This window comes from Parus major, chromosome 20 (genome assembly GCF_001522545.3).
Source record: "Parus major isolate Abel chromosome 20, Parus_major1.1, whole genome shotgun sequence".
NCBI lineage: Eukaryota > Metazoa > Chordata > Aves > Passeriformes > Paridae > Parus > Parus major.
Genome location: NC_031788.1, coordinates 14,289,143 through 14,308,618, shown reverse-complemented (window position 1 = coordinate 14,308,618; position 19,476 = coordinate 14,289,143). Strand labels below are relative to the sequence as shown.

The 19,476-nt window shown below is 40.1% G+C and overlaps 1 protein-coding gene across 6 annotated transcripts in view; it reads left to right on the top strand.

The window, feature by feature from the left end:
- The window catches only part of ARFGEF2 (ADP ribosylation factor guanine nucleotide exchange factor 2), a 34,342-nt gene extending 15,215 nt beyond the window's left edge, over positions 1–19,127 (top strand). For 3 of the 6 annotated variants that reach the window (XM_033519054.1, XM_015647679.2, XM_015647677.2), the window contains 25 exons: positions 492–603; positions 1,201–1,406; positions 2,264–2,348; positions 2,440–2,611; positions 3,721–3,872; positions 4,061–4,189; positions 4,517–4,675; positions 5,786–5,933; positions 6,778–6,877; positions 7,660–7,700; positions 7,771–7,940; positions 8,564–8,715; positions 8,869–9,041; positions 9,457–9,617; positions 10,428–10,558; positions 10,672–10,801; positions 11,236–11,371; positions 12,150–12,288; positions 12,439–12,493; positions 12,737–12,851; positions 13,122–13,252; positions 14,277–14,445; positions 14,837–14,975; positions 15,925–16,042; positions 16,711–17,518. In XM_033519054.1, the coding sequence (XP_033374945.1) occupies positions 492–603; positions 1,201–1,406; positions 2,264–2,348; positions 2,440–2,611; positions 3,721–3,872; positions 4,061–4,189; positions 4,517–4,675; positions 5,786–5,933; positions 6,778–6,877; positions 7,660–7,700; positions 7,771–7,940; positions 8,564–8,715; positions 8,869–9,041; positions 9,457–9,617; positions 10,428–10,558; positions 10,672–10,801; positions 11,236–11,371; positions 12,150–12,288; positions 12,439–12,493; positions 12,737–12,851; positions 13,122–13,252; positions 14,277–14,445; positions 14,837–14,975; positions 15,925–16,042; positions 16,711–16,866 (3,379 nt within the window). In that variant the 3' untranslated portion in view covers positions 16,867–17,518. Of the gene's footprint in view, positions 1–491; positions 604–1,200; positions 1,407–2,263; positions 2,349–2,439; positions 2,612–3,720; positions 3,873–4,060; positions 4,190–4,516; positions 4,676–5,785; positions 5,934–6,777; positions 6,878–7,659; positions 7,701–7,770; positions 7,941–8,563; positions 8,716–8,868; positions 9,042–9,456; positions 9,618–10,427; positions 10,559–10,671; positions 10,802–11,235; positions 11,372–12,149; positions 12,289–12,438; positions 12,494–12,736; positions 12,852–13,121; positions 13,253–14,276; positions 14,446–14,836; positions 14,976–15,924; positions 16,043–16,710; positions 17,519–18,843 lie in introns of those variants that run through there. The other 3 variants (XM_015647678.2, XM_033519055.1, XM_033519056.1) reach the window with 3 other exon arrangements.
- Positions 19,128–19,476: the final 349 nt, after the last annotated feature.

The following is a 19,476-nucleotide window of genomic DNA, read 5'->3' as shown; positions in this document are numbered from 1 at the left end:
ACAGCTTTCCTTTTTGCTGGCTCAGCTCCACATTAGTGTGTACATATGGAGAGAGATTGGTTTTGTTGTCTTACATGATGTTGTCCTTTTTTAAAATAGAGTTTGAAGAATTAAATCATTGTGCAGCTATGTTTTATTTCTTTTTCGTTAATTTGAAGGTCTTCGTGTCTGTAAATACTAGAAAAAGGTCTTTAACAGCAACATTTTTTAACATTTCATGCAAAATCTATAATTTTTAATGTTCAAAAAGGTGAGTTTTGGAGTTTTCCAGCAATTACTTCTAAGGTTATTAGCAGCTCAATGTACCTTATGAGATGGAGCCTATGGTGTGATAATATATTTGTTGCACGTTCTTTAACTTCTTTCCTAACTAGAAAGAAAAGACATGGACCTATTGCACAGAATCTTTGATTTATGAGGACTTTGTAAAACTCAAATTTTATAGGCTGTGATATTTTTAATTCAATTTCCCCATGTTTTTGTCTGAATAGGTTTAATAAAAAACCAAAGAGAGGAATCCAGTATCTACAGGAGCAGGGGATGCTTGGCAGTACAGCAGAGGACCTGGCACAATTCTTGCACCAAGAGGAACGCCTGTGCTCTGTAAGATTATGTGCAGCACAATGAGTACACTTATCCCAGTAGCTTTGGCCCTATCCCTGGTATCTGTGTGCCCCTGCTCTGGAGTTCATATCTTAGAGAAATGAACATGCAAGGCTCCTCACCTAATGCCAAAGCTACCTGCTGTTTACTTGCTGTCCTAGGCTTCTTAGTAAAGTACAGTGTTACAGAAAAGTGCTGGAGGGTTCCCCATCAATGGGATTTGCATTTTGTCTGTCCCTGGAGGCTGGAGGGAGACAGGGTAGTGTCAGTTGCTTGTAGTCCTGTGCCAGCAAAGGAGCATCATGTGCTGCAGTGGCAAAGCATTCTCTGCTGTGTGTGCAGCTGGGCACAGTTCAGCTTTCCTTGGCTCTGCAGTAATGCACATCTTGCCTTTGGCAGTGAGGGAAGCAGGAATTTGCAGAGTGAGGGGACATATTTGGAACTCCTGTCCCTCTCCACCCCTCGATCGGCTGCTCTGCCCACTCAGCCACATGTGATCTTTGCAGAGCTGACAGCCTTGCAACTCTTAGCCTAGAAACCCTCTTGCAGAACTGGCACTTGGATTGCACAGTAATAACTGTCTCTTGTGTTTTTTAGACTCAAGTAGGGGAATTTCTTGGGGAAAGCAGCAAGTTCAACAAGGAAGTGATGTATGCCTATGTAGACCAGCTTGATTTCTGTGGAAAAGACTTTGTCTCTGCTCTGCGTATATTTCTGGAAGGTTTTCGTCTGCCAGGTGAAGCCCAGAAGATTGATAGATTAATGGAGAAGTTTGCTGCTAGATATATTGAATGCAACCAACGGTAATTCAAATCCTTTGTATCAGATCAGTGCCCAAAGAACATTCCCTGGCTGTGCTGTTGTGCGGCCCTTAGAGAGAGGGGATAGATTGATCCTATCAGGCCAGGAACTTGTGCAGGCTTGTGTGAGGAGATCTCACTGCTGATATTGGATAGGAAGGACACTGAGGCTGGCATTTCCTTAAATCCTAACTACTTGCTAGGAGTAATTATTGGAAAAGGGAAGCCCCTAAGTATGTTAAAATGCATCAGCTAATACAGAGACAATTTTAGACAAATGTAGATCAGTTGAGTAATAAAAAACAGTATTAAGCTGTAGAAATGGCTAGAATTAAAAATTCATGACATAAACAGCAAATAGGATGTTACAATGCTTTTGCTTTCCTGTTAGATGTGGAACAAAATGTGTATATGTTATTTGATACCAAATAAGCAAAGTTGCTATTGTTCCTAATGGAATAAACACTGAAGTTTAGTCAGGCTTTATTAGTTCCCTTTCCTTAGTCCGGTTGGTGTATCAGTGGGTTGGTTTTACATCAATCTTTATGAAACTCTGTGAGTGAAAAATGAGCTGTCCTTTATGCATTATTGTTCTTTGGGTAATTGGTAGGGAATGTCCTTGAAAATCTCAGTCCCCTCTAGTTTTCAATATTGCAAAGATGATGCACTTTTCTCCCTCTTTTTGCTTGTGTTTTAAACTGCTCAGGGTTTGATGCATTTCTAATGGCTAGTTTCAGTCTTTGTTGGCTCTTTGGTTGAATCCATAACACTTCTGAGTATTTTTCTTGCATATGGAACTAGAGCTAATGGATTGAGGGATTGGAAGTCTATAAACCTGTTTTGTTTTTTTCCTCCCTCAGGCAAACACTGTTTGCTAGTGCAGACACTGCCTATGTTTTGGCATACTCCATTATAATGCTGACTACAGACTTGCACAGTCCACAGGTAGAAATTTAAGAAATCCAAACTTACAGAAATTCAGATTTCCTTGGAACTTGCATTCAAAATCTGATATCCAACTTATTCCATTTTACAGGTAAAAAATAAAATGACAAAGGAGCAGTACATTAAAATGAATCGAGGAATCAACGACAGTAAGGACCTGCCAGAAGAGTATTTATCCACAATCTACGAAGAAATAGAAGGAAAGAAAATTGCAATGAAAGAGACAAAAGAATATGCAATTACAACCAAGTGTAGTAAACCAAGTAAGAAGGAACTAGAAGACCACAGTGCTCTTAAACTATGGCAGGAACTTAGGGATGGCACAGTGGTGTGCAGGGTCCTTGTGAAAATGCCTTGGCAATACATAAAGTACATTTAGAATGGTTGATAGAGACATATGTAACAAAGCTGGGTCTGTTACAACTTAGCACTGCCTTCTGTGGTGGGAGCAGCCCTGTAGGTGCCTCTGGCACCGCTGCAGGGCAGCACTAGAAACCAGCTCTCTTGGGGCTTTTAAACACGAGTGTGAGGAATAACTCAAGGGGGAACTTGCTTTGCAATTAACTTGTTTTTATGCACTAGACAATGAGTGAGGGCTTGATTTGGGCTGTTTTTTGTCTCCCTCCATAGTTCAGTGGCTGGGAGGTGTCACAGTCCTTGTGATAGTGTTTGCATACCAGAGATTAGAGAGTTTGTCATAATCTATAGTCACCTCTCCTCATCCAGACCAAATGAGGGCTTCTGTGTGTAGCATGCAGTAGAAACCAGTATCTCCAGCTGTACCTTACTTTTACTCAGAATAGCTGGAACTAATTGAATTCAAATTAGTGAATTCTGAATCTTCAGCATAGTGGGTTTTCCAGTGTTTTCATGCTGTTTGCAGGTTTTCTCAATCAAAATAGTAACTAAATTAATTTGATTGAAAATTGAATTTGCACCTTGGAGTATAAGGATAAAGAAACACTAAGTTATTAATTTGTTTATCATGTTGGTGAGGGCTGTTTTTGTTTTGGGGATGTGAGCCTAAGAGGATACAGGATTTTCCATCCACTTTTACATGCAGAATGACTTAACAGAGTTTGTGCCTCTGACTTGGAACAATTAGGTAATAGCTTGTGTTATATAGTTATGGGCTGAGTTAGTTATTTTGTACAGAATAAAGTCTTAAGTTTTGTTGTGATTTTTAGTGCTGGATGGACTTCCTTGCTTGCATCCTGGAGCAGCCTCCTGACTTCTAAGGTTTTGCAAGATTTCTATCTTTGGATTTCATTTTCAATACCTTTATTTATCATTTTGTGATGCTTGGTTTGATGAGATGGAATATACTCTTGTAAGAAAAGCAAGCAGTGTCTGTGTGTGGTGTTCCCCTTAGGTGTGGCTAATGAGAAGCAGAGGAGGTTGTTGTACAACTTGGAGATGGAACAAATGGCAAAGACAGCTAAAGCCCTCATGGAGGCAGTGAGCCATGCAAAGGCACCTTTCACCAGCGCCACTCACCTGGATCATGTCAGACCCATGTTCAAAGTGAGTGTCAGGTTCTCACTGTTTTTTCATTAGCAAGAATTTTAAGCATGGGGAAAAAAAAGTGGAAAATAACTCTGAAGAGTTTGCTAATGCAACAGATGGACTCTGGATATATTTGGCTTCAGTAACCCAGTGTTTTGGGCTAAAGTTGTAAGAGATTTCTGAGCTTTGTTTCTTCCTCTGTTTAGCTTGTCTGGACTCCACTGCTGGCAGCTTACAGTGTTGGCTTGCAGAACTGTGATGACACAGAAGTTGCGTCCCTGTGTTTGGAAGGAATACGCTGTGCCATCAGGATAGCCTGTATCTTTGGAATGCAGGTGGGTGCCAGACTTAGCCTGGGACTCCCTGAGGTCCATGTGGGCTTTGGGAGGCAGGTGAAGAATTACAGCTTATACCTAGAAGATGAAGTGTCTCATCTGCTTTCTTGAAATGGTAAAGGGTCTTGATGGAATCAAGCCTTTCTTCAACTCTGCTTTTCGTTTTCTTGCTGGATCTTCTATTAAGAGCATTTGTGAACTGGCATCTCCTTTAGCTGGAAAGTGCTCTACCTGTGCCAGCTATCCACAGAAGGAAAATTTGTAGGTCAGTTGCTTTCTCTGGTTCTTTGGAGACTTGATTTTGATGCTTGTTTCTCTGTTTTGTAGCTTGAACGAGATGCTTACGTACAGGCCCTTGCTCGTTTTTCCTTGTTGACCGCCAGTTCCAGCATTACAGAAATGAAACAGAAGAACATCGATACCATTAAGACACTCATTACAGTTGCTCACACTGATGGCAACTATCTTGGCAATTCTTGGCATGAGGTAAATCTTTATTAGTTTAAATAGTGAACATGATGTCATATTTTTCTCTTCTACTATCGGGTCCCAGAACACTCTTAAAAATGTGAAGGAAGTGCATAATATTGTTAAGTTGTTTTGTTTTTAATATAGATATAAAAATAATGCAGTGCATTTTTTTTAAGACCCTGTGGAAACTGTATGACAATATTGTAATTTTTGTGGCTGCATTTGACATGGAATTTAAATGGTATAAAACAATCTCATTTGGCTTTAGAAAATTTTGCATATAAAATATTGAATTCTTATTCATGGAAACAAAAATATTCTAGCTCACAGGTCCAGACTTGTCTGTGCAATGTTTTGCAACATTTACACCATAAACACATGAAAAATAAAGGCTAAAATACTTTGGTGAATGACTGGTAAAATTAAGCTATCAGGATTATATGCATTTTCTTAAAGCCTGTTTTCCAGGAGCAATTTTATCAGCTCTAAATCCATGCTGTTGCTAAAAGGATCATTTCTGCTGCATTATGTTCTCTGCCTCTAGTCTTGGGCTACATGGTATGAGCCAAAATGTGCTGGAGCTGACAGATGCCTCAGACCTGGCTCACAGCACACTGTCCTGAGTGCTTGTGCCAGCCAAGGGATGTGGCCATGCGGCAAGAAGGAAGAGAGTCAGTTTTGTGCCATGGCATTTCAACTGTCTAGGCTGGAACATTGTTACTCTAGTGGGGACAGCTGCGGTGTTGCAGTCTTTTCATCTCTCTAGGACAATGAAGTCTCTAGAAGATCAGCTCCAACTTGTTCATAGTCTTGAAAGTTGATGCTGTAAAAAGTAATAAAAAAGGTATCCTTTAGTAGCTAGAGATCCAGGTTAGATTTTAGTGCACTGTTTATTTTATTCTTGTATTAGAATGATTCATGGTGGCTGATGATACTGAATGAACCACTCAACTTCATTCAGGTTTATTAGTAATGTTTTAGCTCCATCAAAGCTGTTATCATGGCTAAAGTAGTTTGAATGGTTGGAGAACCTGGGAAGGTCATAAATATTAAATACAAATATATGTTAAGTATAAAAAGATGGTGGCGTGCAGAAACACAATGTGTAATTTCTTTTGGTTTTAGATCTTGAAATGTATTAGCCAATTGGAGCTGGCACAGCTCATAGGAACTGGTGTGAAAACCCGATATTTGTCTGGTTCTGGGCGTGAGAGGGAAGGCAGCATTAAGGGCTATGCCTCTGCAGGAGAAGAGTTTATGAGCCTGGGATTAGGTAAGGTTATTAATCCTAAATTTCACAAAGATGCGCATACAAGTGGAGTAAGGGTGTTAAAGAATCCTCAGTGTTATACTCAAATATATTTACTTGCTTTCAGGGGAAGCTATGTTGGATTAATGAAACTGTGTATTCAAATATGTGTTTATAATTACCAAATCCGTTCTAACTTTGGAATTGGGTTAAGCTATGTAATAACTATTCCAGATTTATTTGTTGGAATATGCTGTTTTCAAAACTGTTTTGCCATACGAAGTCATGGTTTTGTTACAAGTATTAATTAATAGAAAAAAGAGACATTTATATTTAGGAATTAATAGATAACTGACAGTTGCTTTTCCAAAGGAGTTTCTTATCTCTGCATGTTGGCCTTGCTGTTACAGTTCTTATTGTTTCTGCAGTGTGTACAAGAAACAAACCTTAGATTTTTGGCTGTAAATTAGAGGGATGAGGCAAGTTGCCTTAATCTTTGTAAAACCACTAAGGAAACAATTTAATTTAAAAAATCTCTGGAGTGAATGTTTTATCTGATGATTACAATGAATACAGAACTGTGTTCAGCAGTAACTATTTGTAGCTGACTTAGAGTTCATATTTTAATATAGTATTTTATCTGTTCCACTTTTATTAATAATATAATATTGTCTTAATCAAATAAATATGATGTTCAGCTGTGTAATAATCCAGCACAGATCTGGCAAAGGCACCATCCACTCCATATAAGTTACATGGTAACTAGAAGTAGTAGTCACTTCCCTTTGTCTACATGTTTGATATTGGAGTTGATATAAAGTCATTATTTCCTGATTGCAAATACTGTTTTTTAATGGATTTTTTGCAGGGAACCTCGTTGGGAGTGGGGCTGACAAACGGCACATGGCGAGCATCCAGGAGTCCGTGGGGGAGACCAGCTCACAGAGTGTGGTGGTAGCAGTAGACAGGTACTGAGAATGTGACCTCTGCACTCTTACCTCAGTCATTCTCTTTGAATTCTGCCCTTCTGAAATGTTGTCTAAAGACATGCCTCTGTACTAAACCATGTGTTGGAATGGGAGTTCTTAGTAACTACTGATGCAATTGTGCAAGTCTGCACAATCATGTGTTCAGACTTGCAGTGTTTATTCTAACCATGAATGTGTTAGAATTCCCACATCAAATTTGGGCATTTGGGAATGCTCTCTGCTTTATCAGTGTTCTGTATGGACCACTATCAGCAGTCTGAACTCCTCTCAAGACTGAACAGCTGAAGAGGAAGAAGAGACAACAGGGAGACAACAGTGCATCCATTGTCTGTCTCCTGTCTGTTTTGACAGCCAGAACCGACCATATTCTCAGAGGATATCAGGATCAAAGGTGGCTGATAACCAGTAGGGTCTTGTAGCAAGCCTTTCTTACTGGCTGTTTATTGTTCCCATGAAATTTAACAGGCTGTCACCCAAGTGAGTGTTCCAGTATAACTTGGCCTGGGTAAACTTGCGAGCCTGTGCCTGTTCCTGCAGCAGGACAGGAGCACGGTAGACTGTGACTTAGTGCAGGAAAGAGGGTGCTTAGACTAAGAAAGATGCACGTACTGCTGCCAAGGAGCAAGAATACAAGAGGTGCAGAGTTCATGGCATGGAGGATTGGGAAGTACCTCCAGATGTGCTGACCTTTTGCTGCAGCATGGAGCTGTAATGACTCTTGTGATGCGCAGCTGAAACTCCACCTGCTTTATTTGTTGCAGGATATTCACGGGCTCCACGAGGCTGGACGGGAATGCCATAGGTATGTATGGTGGGCTCCAGGGGCCCTGGCACAGGAGCAGCCTGGCTCACAGAAGGCTTCTCCCGTGCAGTTGACTTTGTGCGGTGGCTGTGTGCTGTGTCCATGGATGAGCTGGCATCCCCGCACCACCCACGCATGTTCAGCCTGCAGAAGATTGTGGAGATCTCCTATTACAACATGAACCGGATCAGGCTGCAGTGGTCAAGGATTTGGCATGTGATTGGAGATCACTTCAATAAGGTACTTTTTTAAATTAAATTACACTATATGCATAAATAGTGGGACTTCATTAATCAGCTTTCCCTTTCTGTGTTGTTAGTAGCTTAAATTCTGATGTTGAAAAAAATTCCATTCAAGGCACCTTTAAGAAGCACCTATTTAAAAATCTGAAGTGTACAAATAGAAATGTTTATAGGAATGGTCTTTAATTACGTAATCTTCATTATATGATTTGGTATTTTTGTAATTTTTCTTTTCCTTCGGCTAAAACACCAAGTTAGTTTTCCTCTATAATGTACACAGGTGATCCTGGAACAACAGTTGTTTTCCTTAGGAAATTGAATCATTTTAGGATGGGATTTTTTTAACCAAAGATTTTATTTCTTTTATTGTATTGAACTGTATTTTAATTTTAGCGTCTAACTGGCTATTGCAGTTCTGCTTTGATGCATTCAAAATCCACAGATCTGTTTAGATGGATGAAATGACAGAAAGCCCCCTTCAGCAAGAACCCCTTCTTTCCCAAGTATCTGAGCACTAGAATGTGCTAGCAATATTTAGTGGGCTGAGATGGAACTTGAGTGATAAATTTATTACTCATATAAATTAACTGATAAGTGCTTGAAAATATGCTTTTTTTCTAGGTTGGGTGTAACCCTAACGAAGATGTTGCCATCTTTGCTGTAGACTCATTAAGGCAGCTGTCAATGAAATTTCTTGAGAAGGGAGAGTTAGCCAACTTCCGCTTCCAGAAAGACTTCCTAAGGCCTTTTGAGCATATTATGAAGAAAAACAGGTGTGAGGCACTTCAATTTCTGCTTTAGCTTGCTTTAGTCCCATTTAAGGATGTCACTTGGTGTGGGTTAGATGGTCATGTGCAGGGAAGTGGGGCAGTTACTTTGTGCCAGTGTAAAGTAGTCTTGCTTTCCTTTCTCTTGTTTTTTTTAAGATCACCAACTATTCGAGACATGGTGATCCGCTGTATTGCTCAGATGGTGAACTCTCAAGCTGGTAGCATTCGTTCAGGCTGGAAAAATATCTTTGCAGTCTTTCATCAAGCAGCGTCAGACCACGATGGAAATATTGTAGAGCTGGCCTTTCAGACTACAGCACACATAGTTAGTAAGTAATGCTTGACAGATGCATGCACCCAAATTAGCCTGGCTGCCGTGAGTCTGCTTCAAAGGCTCATTTGAATAAGGCTTTTGTACTTCCAGGTAGATAAACACACAACTTTGCAGCCAGACTGTTTAAACTCTGCAGCTGCATCATACCCTTTAAGTCTCCTGAATGTTATGGGCAGGACAAACTAGATATAGATATTCTGCTGTAGAACTTTGGAATGCAGTTGGTGAGATGGGACAGGGAAGAATGCAAGAGAGGGCAAAGAACCACATTTGATGTAGGGGACCTGGTCCTTTCATGTCTGTCTGTTCCATAGCAGTATACTGTGGGTGACATGCCTAGATTGATGCAGTTTATCTATGGATTTTAATATCAGTGAGTTTTAAAAACTATGTGTGTTTGTTCTTCACAGCAAATATTTTTCAGCAGCATTTTCCAGCAGCAATTGACTCATTTCAAGATGCAGTAAAATGCCTCTCTGAGTTTGCCTGTAATGTTGCCTTCCCGGACACCAGCATGGAAGCCATCAGGCTTATTCGCTATTGTGCAAAATATGTCTCAGAAAGACCACAGGTATATTTGAATTTTTACCCTGCTGCATTTTCATACTCTCTTCTACTGTTAAATGGAGATTAATCTACTAAGAAAGAGCTTTCATACTCAAACTTCAATTGCAAGTGTTTATATTCAAAGCTTATTCGGATTTAGGAGAAATTTTGGTATTATGTAAGCAGTAAACTAGGGCTAGTTCAGTAACATTAAGTGTTGTAAGTCCAAATGTGAAATAACTGAATTAAATATTCCTTGTTTGGCTTTTTGTTTTTGTTGTGTTAAGATAACTTGGAAAGCAGGGCTTCCTGCTCCTGTTCACCCTAGTTATGTCTAGTTCAGCTGGTTACAAATGTGTATTCTTCTCCATCGGCGTGTTGTATGAATACTGAATGTAACAGTCACTGGCTGAGGACAGCCTGGAGTTACATTGCAGTTGCATGTCCCCACTGTGTGCTGCACTCAGGGTACCAGAGTCTTGTAGAACTGGTTTCTGTCAATTTTAGATTTCCTTGTTACGTGCATTGTTGTAGCAGTTGTCTCTCACTGTTAAAGTTGCTTTCCAAGAAGTCCAGACCTCAGCAACTTGTAAGGCCTTTAGCTGGGCTGAAGTAAAACAGATTAAAGTATTTATTTTCATATATTATTTTCTAGTATTTTTGCAAATAGTTACATCTCAGAGCTGTATTTACATTTTGCAGAACTGGAGCGTTACAGTAGGAGTTAAGCTAACTTTCCAAGTCTGTCTGTACCACTGGTAGTATGTAAATTTGTCACATATAAGGATTTTTAAGATAATTTTTTCTTCAAATTTTTTTCCTGCTGATCTTCAAGGTATTAAGAGAATACACAAGTGATGACATGAATGTGGCTCCTGGGGACAGAGTGTGGGTCAGAGGATGGTTTCCTATTTTGTTTGAACTTTCTTGTATCATCAATCGTTGCAAGTTAGATGTTCGTACAAGGTAATAAAGCTTTTCTTTTTTTCCTTTTTCCTTTTATTAGAATTAATTTAGTGAAGAGATCACAGGAACACACTTTAACATTTGTCCCTATACTTGTTTGGGTTTGTTTATAGAGGCTTAACAGTGATGTTTGAAATCATGAAGAGTTACGGGCATACCTTTGAAAAGCACTGGTGGCAAGACCTGTTTAGAATTGTGTTTCGGATTTTTGATAATATGAAACTCCCTGAACAACAAACTGAGGTAAAACAAAAAAAAAAAAAACAAAACCCCAAAACAAGCATTTCCTACAGTTGTCTTTTTAAGAACTCACACATCTGAGGCAGCAGTTTCTATTGACATCAGATATTGCCACCCCATACTGCCCCAGACTTAACTAAACATGTTCTGTATTCTGGCATGAATGAAATTTGCCACAGTATTCAGTGACCTGTGTGTCTGCCTGATTATTTCCAATGAGAATATTCTCCCTTTGTTGTGAACGTGTGCAGTTTTCTGAGCAGTGTTCATGAGGCCATCTAAGAGCTTCTGACAAGACATCTGCAGTTGTGAGGCTTTAGTTCTGAGTTCTTCTCTCCTCAGAGCTGTGTCTCTTGTCGACCAGCCATGTACAAGCCAAGTGTTGTCATCGTGGAAGAAACCCCATAAAACCAAAGACTTTTCATTTTCTGTCCCAGAAATCAGAGTGGATGACCACAACGTGCAACCATGCCCTTTATGCCATCTGTGACGTGTTCACACAGTTCTATGGAGCCTTGCACGAGATCCTTCTTCCTGACATACTTGCACAGTTACATTGGTGTGTAAAACAAGGTACCTTATTTACCTGTCTCTTTTGATTAAATGTAGTTTTAAATGTTCATTACTTACAAAGGAGAAGGTTAACTGAATTTTGGAAGAATAAAAGTTCCCATTAGGACAATATGCGTTGTGGTAGATTGATGAAATATATTGAATATCTGAGCATCAATCTTTTCATTGAGTTAGGCAACATTTTTGGTACTGTGTTCATAATGGGCTCATGGTGTTACTGTGAGACAGCAGAAGCTTGTGGAGAGTGGTGTCAGTCTTCTGAACCTTCTGCCAACAGCCTTGCTTGGTTTGACTGCAGTGATACATTACCTCCTTTATTTACACATATAGATATGTGTATGCATTCTGATTGGTTTTTTCTTTTTTCTTATTTTCTGGCACCTGCTTCTCCCCCTTCTCCCAGCCAATGAGTACTTCTAAATACAGCTTTGGAAAGAACATGTTTTCTTTCTGACTCCAAGTCTTACACCTGAAATCCTGCATGTTACTAGCATGGAATGTCAGGGGACGATCTTGCAGTAAATCATAAGTTTCTGATTGCTGCTTTTCCTTCCTTTTGTCTTCCCTGGTTGGATTTCCATCTCATGAAGGCTACTTTGAAACTTTTTGATTCTGTAGGTTCTTCAGCTTTGTTGTAACATTGTACAACGGGAGGCTTTGAGCCAAGAGACTGTGAATTTCACAGTATTGATGAAATTTTTAGTGGAGCAGTAACAGGGAATGTTGATTTTTCATTGATATTGTAGAAGTTGGTAAATACGGAACATTTCTTTCACAGATAATGAACAGTTGGCACGATCAGGTACAAACTGCCTAGAAAACCTGGTAATACTCAATGGACAGAAATTCAGCCCTGAAGTTTGGGGCCAGACATGCAATTGCATGTTAGAAATCTTCAAAACAACTATTCCTCATGTGTGAGTTCATAAGCTTAATTCTTATATTGATGCCTTGATACCCAATTCCAAAGCAACAATATTTATCTTCCTTGTTTTGTTCTGTTTGATTTTTTTTTGGTGTTTGCTGTTTTTTTGTTGTTATTTTGTTTCGTTTCTTTAACTCTGAAGCTTGCTGACATGGAAGCCTGTAGGAATGGAGGAAGATTCATCTGAAAAACACTTGGTAAGAGTTAACTCAGGGAAATAAACTGACTTGAAGGGTTTTGTGTTAGGTTAGCTTTTAAAATATTTTGTTGTATTCAATACATTGACAAGGAATTGACAGTAGATTGTATCTGGTGTTATTGTAAAAAAGGATGGATGCAGGAAGCCTTTGAATCTAGGATTAGAGAAATCATCTGAAAAGTGATAGCTGGTTGGGAGTTAGTGTTTCAGATTGCTGGAGCTGCTCTGCACTCTCTTCTAGGATTTGGACCTAGATCGCCAGTCTTTAAGCAGCATGGATAAAAATGCTTCTGAAAGAGGACAAAGCCAATATTCAAATCCAACAGATGAGAGCTGGAAAGGTGGTCCTTACACAAGTAAGGAAAACATTCAAGCTTTTTCAACGCATTTTTATAGCCAGTCTTAGTTCACTACTGTAGTTATCTATAGAAAGTTTTGGGACAGTTAAACTTGGTATAAGTCTTTGCAATTTGTGTTTATGCCTTGCAGTGAAATTTTCTCTTTAGAAGATAGTTCACAGCATTACTATATATCAAATTATTAAGGGGACTGTCATATTTTGCTAGCCTGTTGTAAATGAATCATCATTAATTCCTTCTGAAACTTGTGTTGCTCCACTTCATTAGACCAAAAACTATTTGCTGGCCTCCTGATCAAGTGTGTGGTGCAGCTGGAATTGATACAAACCATTGATAACATAGTGTTCTATCCAGCAACAAGCAAGAAGGAAGATGCTGAGCACATGGCTGCAGCTCAGGTACCCATCAGACTTAATTGTAACCTTATTGTTACAGTAAAGACAATCTCTGGAGCTCTCTGACATGCCCACAAAATAGTCTTTTCCTGCCTCTCAGCATTACCCTGAATGTGTGTGTAAACTACTCTTAAGTTATGACTTTTTTGTCTGCCTCAAGAGTTGCCTGCCGGTCTGCCTGTTGCAGTATTATATTGCCTTAATTTTTATTATCAATATAATATGGTTTTGTTTTTTTTTTTTATCATGAATGAATACTCATCAAAGATGGTTTTTGTTTTTATGGGGTTTCCCAACAAAAAAAAAGCATTCTTTTCTGCTCATTAGACTGGGTGTCTTCATTTAGCCACAGCTGAGGCTCTGCTCAGTCTGGATGTTTGCAGAGGAAGTGTTGCAGAAGTTGAACTTCAGCACAGTCCATGGTCAAAATTTCACTCATTGCTGACCTCAGAGATTCCCTATCCCTGAAAGATCTGATTCTGGGCAGTAGTGTACAGTAGTTCTGGCTTGGCTGTTAATAAAGCCGTAAGCTGGAAGTTCTGGCTAGTGCCTTCAGGTACTGTTTTGGGGATAGTATAGTTAAATTTCTAGTAAAATTAGCTAAAAATATTGACCCATTTAATTAAATTTTACATGAGCCAAGAGTGGGGAATTTCTACACTAGGCAACGTTTAAACCCACACTGTTTTTGTTGTTCATTTTGATGTTTTCAGAATTCAACAGACCTACCCAGTCAGCTTCTAGAGAAGAGGAAATGTTCCGTATTTTATTGCTGTGACTGCAGTTCTTCCCTTGCTCTTGAGTCTTTCTTTCTTATCAGTAACTAGAATAGATCATAACTTCTCTCTTCTTAAGTACCCTACTGAGAAGAGTACAACTCTGATATTTACAGGACCACTCTGCTGTGTTGTACTGCCCTAATACTGCATTGCACCTATAGATGGAATTAGAGTTACTGGAGTTTATGGCATGTGCTCTCTCTTTCTCTCTCTCTTCCTCCCTCTGTCCCTCTCCCCCTCTTCTTTAGCGAGACACATTGGATGCAGACATTCACATTGACACAGAAGACCAAGGAATGTATAAATATATGTCTTCACATCACCTTTTTAAGTTACTGGATTGTCTGCAAGAGTCTCACTCATTTTCAAAAGCCTTTAATTCAAATTATGAGCAGCGAACTGTGTTATGGAGAGCAGGTGAGGCTCTTATTTTTATTTGATAAAAATGCTGAACTACATTTCTAGCTTAAGTATCATGACACATCGTGCCATTGCAATCACCACTAGAGTTTATTGGACAGTTGCATGCTTTTATTGCTTGTATCCTTCCTGATATATAATTAATGAATAATTCTGTTTGCTAAATTATCTGGTTTTTTTTTTATTAAAGTAGAGCTATATTGCTCTCTATATATGTATCTTTATAAATAAATCAGAGCTCAGTCAAAATCAAGGAAGGGGAAATACTGTCTGGGCAAGAAATCATTACTGGTCACTAGGGCAGATATTGTTGATAAAATTTATTTTTGGCTAGTGACACCAGCTTTGGATGTTCCCTCTTGTCCTGTGTGGGACTGATTTTTTCTAGGGTTCAAGGGCAAATCAAAACCCAATCTCTTAAAACAAGAGACCAGCAGCTTGGCGTGCTGCCTGAGGATTCTGTTCCGGATGTACGTGGACGAGAGCCGGCGGGAGGCCTGGGACGCGGTCCAGCAGCGCCTGCTCAGGTAGGACAGCCTGCCTGGGGGTACAGACACACAGAGCTGTGGCCACTCTTCACTCAGAGTTCCCTTGGCAGTCAGGAAGCAATCTACCTAGAATAGATGGAGCACCTTCTTGCCTGACTTAGGCTTTTCTTTGTGGGAGTGCTGGTGTCCAAATAGTTTTCCCATCTGAGTACATAGTGATATGGGTATAACAGGATACACTAATTGAAAATTAGTGCAGTATAAGCTGCTGTACACCTGGGTTTAAACAAATGTAGAAAATCATTCTAAAGTAATATAAAAAGCTATTTGGGTGAGTTGGTATGCAAAAGTTGAAAGTTACTAGTCTCTTATCAAATGTGAAGATCTCCCATCTTGCTCTTGGTACTAATACAGTGGATTCTGATCTGCCAGCATGTATGAACATGTTAATCTGCTTAGGCCCTCTTTAATTAAAAGAGTGTCCTAAAAATAGCCATATCGAGTGGTACAGTTTGTACCTTGTGTTGACCTTGTGCAGCAGGGGCCAAAAATTTATTAATACTATAATAATTCTTCCTTAATCTGTGATGCTGAGCTGTGCAGATCTTTATTAACCCAGTCCAAATTTGGAGGGAGAGCTCTCTTGTGGTGCTGTTGCCTAAGCTGTCCCAATGTCAGGGTCAGGAAATAGTGTTTGCAGGTTGAAAGTGACAGCACTTCAATTACAGAATGTTTATCAGGCAGATTAATTTTCCTTTTCCTTCTCTGTCACCAACATGAAAAATATTTCAGTTCAGTTATCCAGAACAATTCCTGTACCAGAAAAGGTAAATTTGTGTAGTTAAAGTTGTTGCATGTGATTGAAAACTTTCCTATGGAAGTGCATCTTGCTTGCAAACAAAGTACAGTGAGAGGACAAACAGAACATGTAATTAAAACTTTATAAGGGTTTTCTTTATGATTTCTGTGAACTGTGCCATCTCTGTAGTGTGTGCAGCGAAGCCCTGGCGTACTTTATTACTGTCAACTCGGAAAGCCACAGAGAAGCCTGGACCAATCTCCTGCTGTTGCTCTTAACAAAAACACTAAAAATCAGTGACGATAAGGTAAGAAGGGGCTGGAAGTCATGTCTGCATTTGGGTATGTTTTTCATCCCGGCTTCAGCCTGAGTTCAGTCTTTATTTCCATCTGAATTGGAGATGGGAGGTTCCTCATAGCGAGCACTCTCCCTGCAGTACAGCAGTGGCAGCTCCACTATCTGCAGGCATTGTGCATTGTGGAAATGGAGCTGCATCCATGCAAGTTCCAGATGAGTGGGAATGTGGATAGAGTTACTGAACAGCTTTCATGTGAAAGCAGAATGAGCATGCAGTAAGGGGGAGGCTTATGCTGTATTACAGCTGCACAGGAATGGTAAGGGTGAATTTCACCCCTGTAAAATTAGAATTCCAGTGTCCTTGACAGTGATGGCATGAATAATTTTCAGGATCTTGGCCCTTTTGAGGAAAAGGGAGTACAAATATTCATGTTGCTACAAATAGACTGTGGTGCTGGCTCTAGGCTGAGAAGTCCCAAAACTCTGACTCTGTTTAGGACGTAACACCAAAGCAGACCCTGCATGCGCAGACAGCACGGAGCTCGGTGCCCTTGGGCCATTGGCAGGGCTTGGGTGACACCTGGTGTTTTAGCAAGTTGCTGTAGCTATGAATGTGTCAACACTTTTTGTTTTGCTCTAGCAATGGCGAATGACATTCTGTTTCTGTACCTTGGCTAGTTCAGGGCACACGCTTCCACCTATTACCCGTACCTGTGTGAGATCATGCAGTTCGACCTGATTCCCGAGCTGCGGGCGGTGCTGCGCAAGTTCTTCCTGCGCATCGGGGCTGTCTTCAACATCTGCAGCACAGACAAGCAGGCACAGCTGGCATGAACCTGCCTTCCTGGTAGCTCTCGGTGAGGCTGTTATGCCAGCCTGTGCATAAAGCTGTGTCCAGAGATGGACTGAAGTGGATGGGAAAAAATGGGACCCTGGTGTATCACCACAGGAGCAAGTTATTCTTACCACAATGGCATTTGGGAACGAGGAAAATAATCCTGTTCTGTCCATCCTACTGAAGTGCCAGCAGTTTTATTTCAATTATTGCTTACAGAGTCAATACATTAGGTGTGCAGTCTCTTTGTTTCAGCCCTAATCATTTGTATGATCCAGTATGTCTCTTCTAGTCTTCTATCCACTGCTCAGTCTTCCATCCCAGCTGGAGCTGATAAATCAGCTGGATCTCTCCATATGAGTTATGCCCCTTGCAACTAATGACTATACTTGTGTAGCCTTGTGATGTTGGCACGTGTTCATAATAAACTCGACTGGCCAATGACCACCCAAGATCCCTCTGGATTTTCCTTTGTGTCCAGGACCAGGCCAGGCAGGGCTCTGGGTTGTTGAAGTGGAACATAAGTAGGATATTCGGAGAAGGTTTTCCTCCTGTTTGGCAAATGAATTATTTTTTTTTAATATTGATACTGCATCTTCTGAGCCTTATTTTTAGTTTTATGGAAGATTTTACATCAGGAGCAACAATAGTATCTACTCCTTTAGCTTATTATGGTTGAGTTAAAAGCATTTAAGTAAAAAAGGCTTTTCTTTTCCTTACATACATTGGCAGATCATGGACAGAGCATACACAGGAACATCAAAAACAAGGCTCAGAACAAATAAACCCACCTTTTTGACCCTTGAATATAATGTATTTAGCAGTAATGGTGACTGCTTAGCAAGAAGTTCAGTCCTTAACGGTTTGTCTCCTTTTACTGCAGATCTGCAGGTTTTGATGTGTCATTTTGTGCAAATTATTTTTGTTTAATGTTTTCAGCTCTTAGTTCCTAGTGGCATCTAAAAAAATCTGAGTTACCAAAAAACTGCTCTAGCAGAATTAAATAAGTTCATTCATGTGCTCAGTTACCAACACAATTCTGTGCTTTGAAAGGCAATCTGTGAAGCAAAATGTCACATGACACCACAGCTTTGCTTGCCCAGAAGAGTTTTTATTTCCTTGAAACAGATTAGGTTTCTGTGACGATGTTTCCGTGACAGAATGCTGTCTTGACCTTTGAAATAATTTTAAATTTCAAGTTTCAAGACTTCTCTAAACCAGGAAAGTATGGCAGGATGGGAGAAGAGACTCCATTCCTAAAATAATGCAAAGTGTTATATTCACTGTTGTGCTATCCAGAGTAGCAAACTTAAAATATTAACAGTATTTGAAGGAAAAAACAAATCAACAAACAGCAACAACAGCCTAACTACTTGAATGGAACTAAGTGTGTAACATTTTGTTTTTTGAGTTGAGTTTCTTGGTAAGATGGCCTCAGGTGAGGTTGTCTTGGGATATGCTGCTCTGAGCTGCTGGGAATCTGCTTTGTTTTTTGGGTTTGTTTGTTTGGGGTTTTTTTGTTTATTTGTTTGGTTTGTTTTTTGTGATCTTTTTCCAAAGGGCTTTTATGGTGCTCCTCAATACATCAGTTTGTCCTGTGTAAGCATTGTTTGGGAAAGGTTTCACAGTCAGAAATAGTGACAAAGCTTTCACAATTTATTTTTACTTTTTATTTTTAACCAAAGAGAAGTGGTAGTTGTGGCTCTTTGACTTTTAAATGCCCATTAGGTTACATCTATACACTGCTATTTAGTAGAAGGGAGTGAATGGCTATGACAATAGGAGAAGACTGAAAAAAAAGCAATGCTGGTATGTAACTTGCTGCATTTGAAATATTCTTTTGTGTTGCATCTCATGTAGCTGCTCATTCCCAGGGAATGTCACTGCATTGGGTACTGCAGAAAATGAAGTATTTATTTTAATTCTATTTAAATCTGTAATAATTGCTAATCTTTTTTTTTTTTTTCTGGTCATAGGTAATCCTAGGGAATATATTTGAACCATTATTTTTCAGATTTGGAATGTATCACTGCCTCATGGAATGTGTTCCCTCATGTCCCATCAGACACACCTGGCCCAGCTGCATGTTCCTCTGTGTGTCACAGGTTTGAAAGCCCTACAGTCATGTCTTGAAACAAGTCTCAATTTTGAGGTCTTAAATGACTTCACAGTTGCTTCATGGGCTTTCTTTACTGTAAGGGGCAGCATTTGTACTCTCTCTGCACATAGGATAAGGATGTTTAATCCATGCTTCCCTTCAGCCTTTGGTGTGAGACTGTTTTTTCCCTTGTGTTGTATGTGTACCAGTTACAAACTGCTGAAGTTGGGTATGTGATACCCAGCCATCCCAGGGTCTGCAGTGCATGGAGAAGGGATGTCCTGTTCCTGCAGGCCGCAGTCAGGATGTGCTCAGGTCACTCCACAGCACTTGTTGGTTTTCCTCAGAGAGCCAGCAAGGGCTGAAGCTGCGGCTGTCCCAGTGCAGCTCAGCCCTGCTGCCGTGGGGCCACTGCAGGTGGAGCCGGGCTCGCTGTGGGGAGCAGGGCTGTGCAGGCAGGGACAGAAATCCCCTGTGGGATGGGCTGTGCAGGCAGGGACAGAAATCCCCT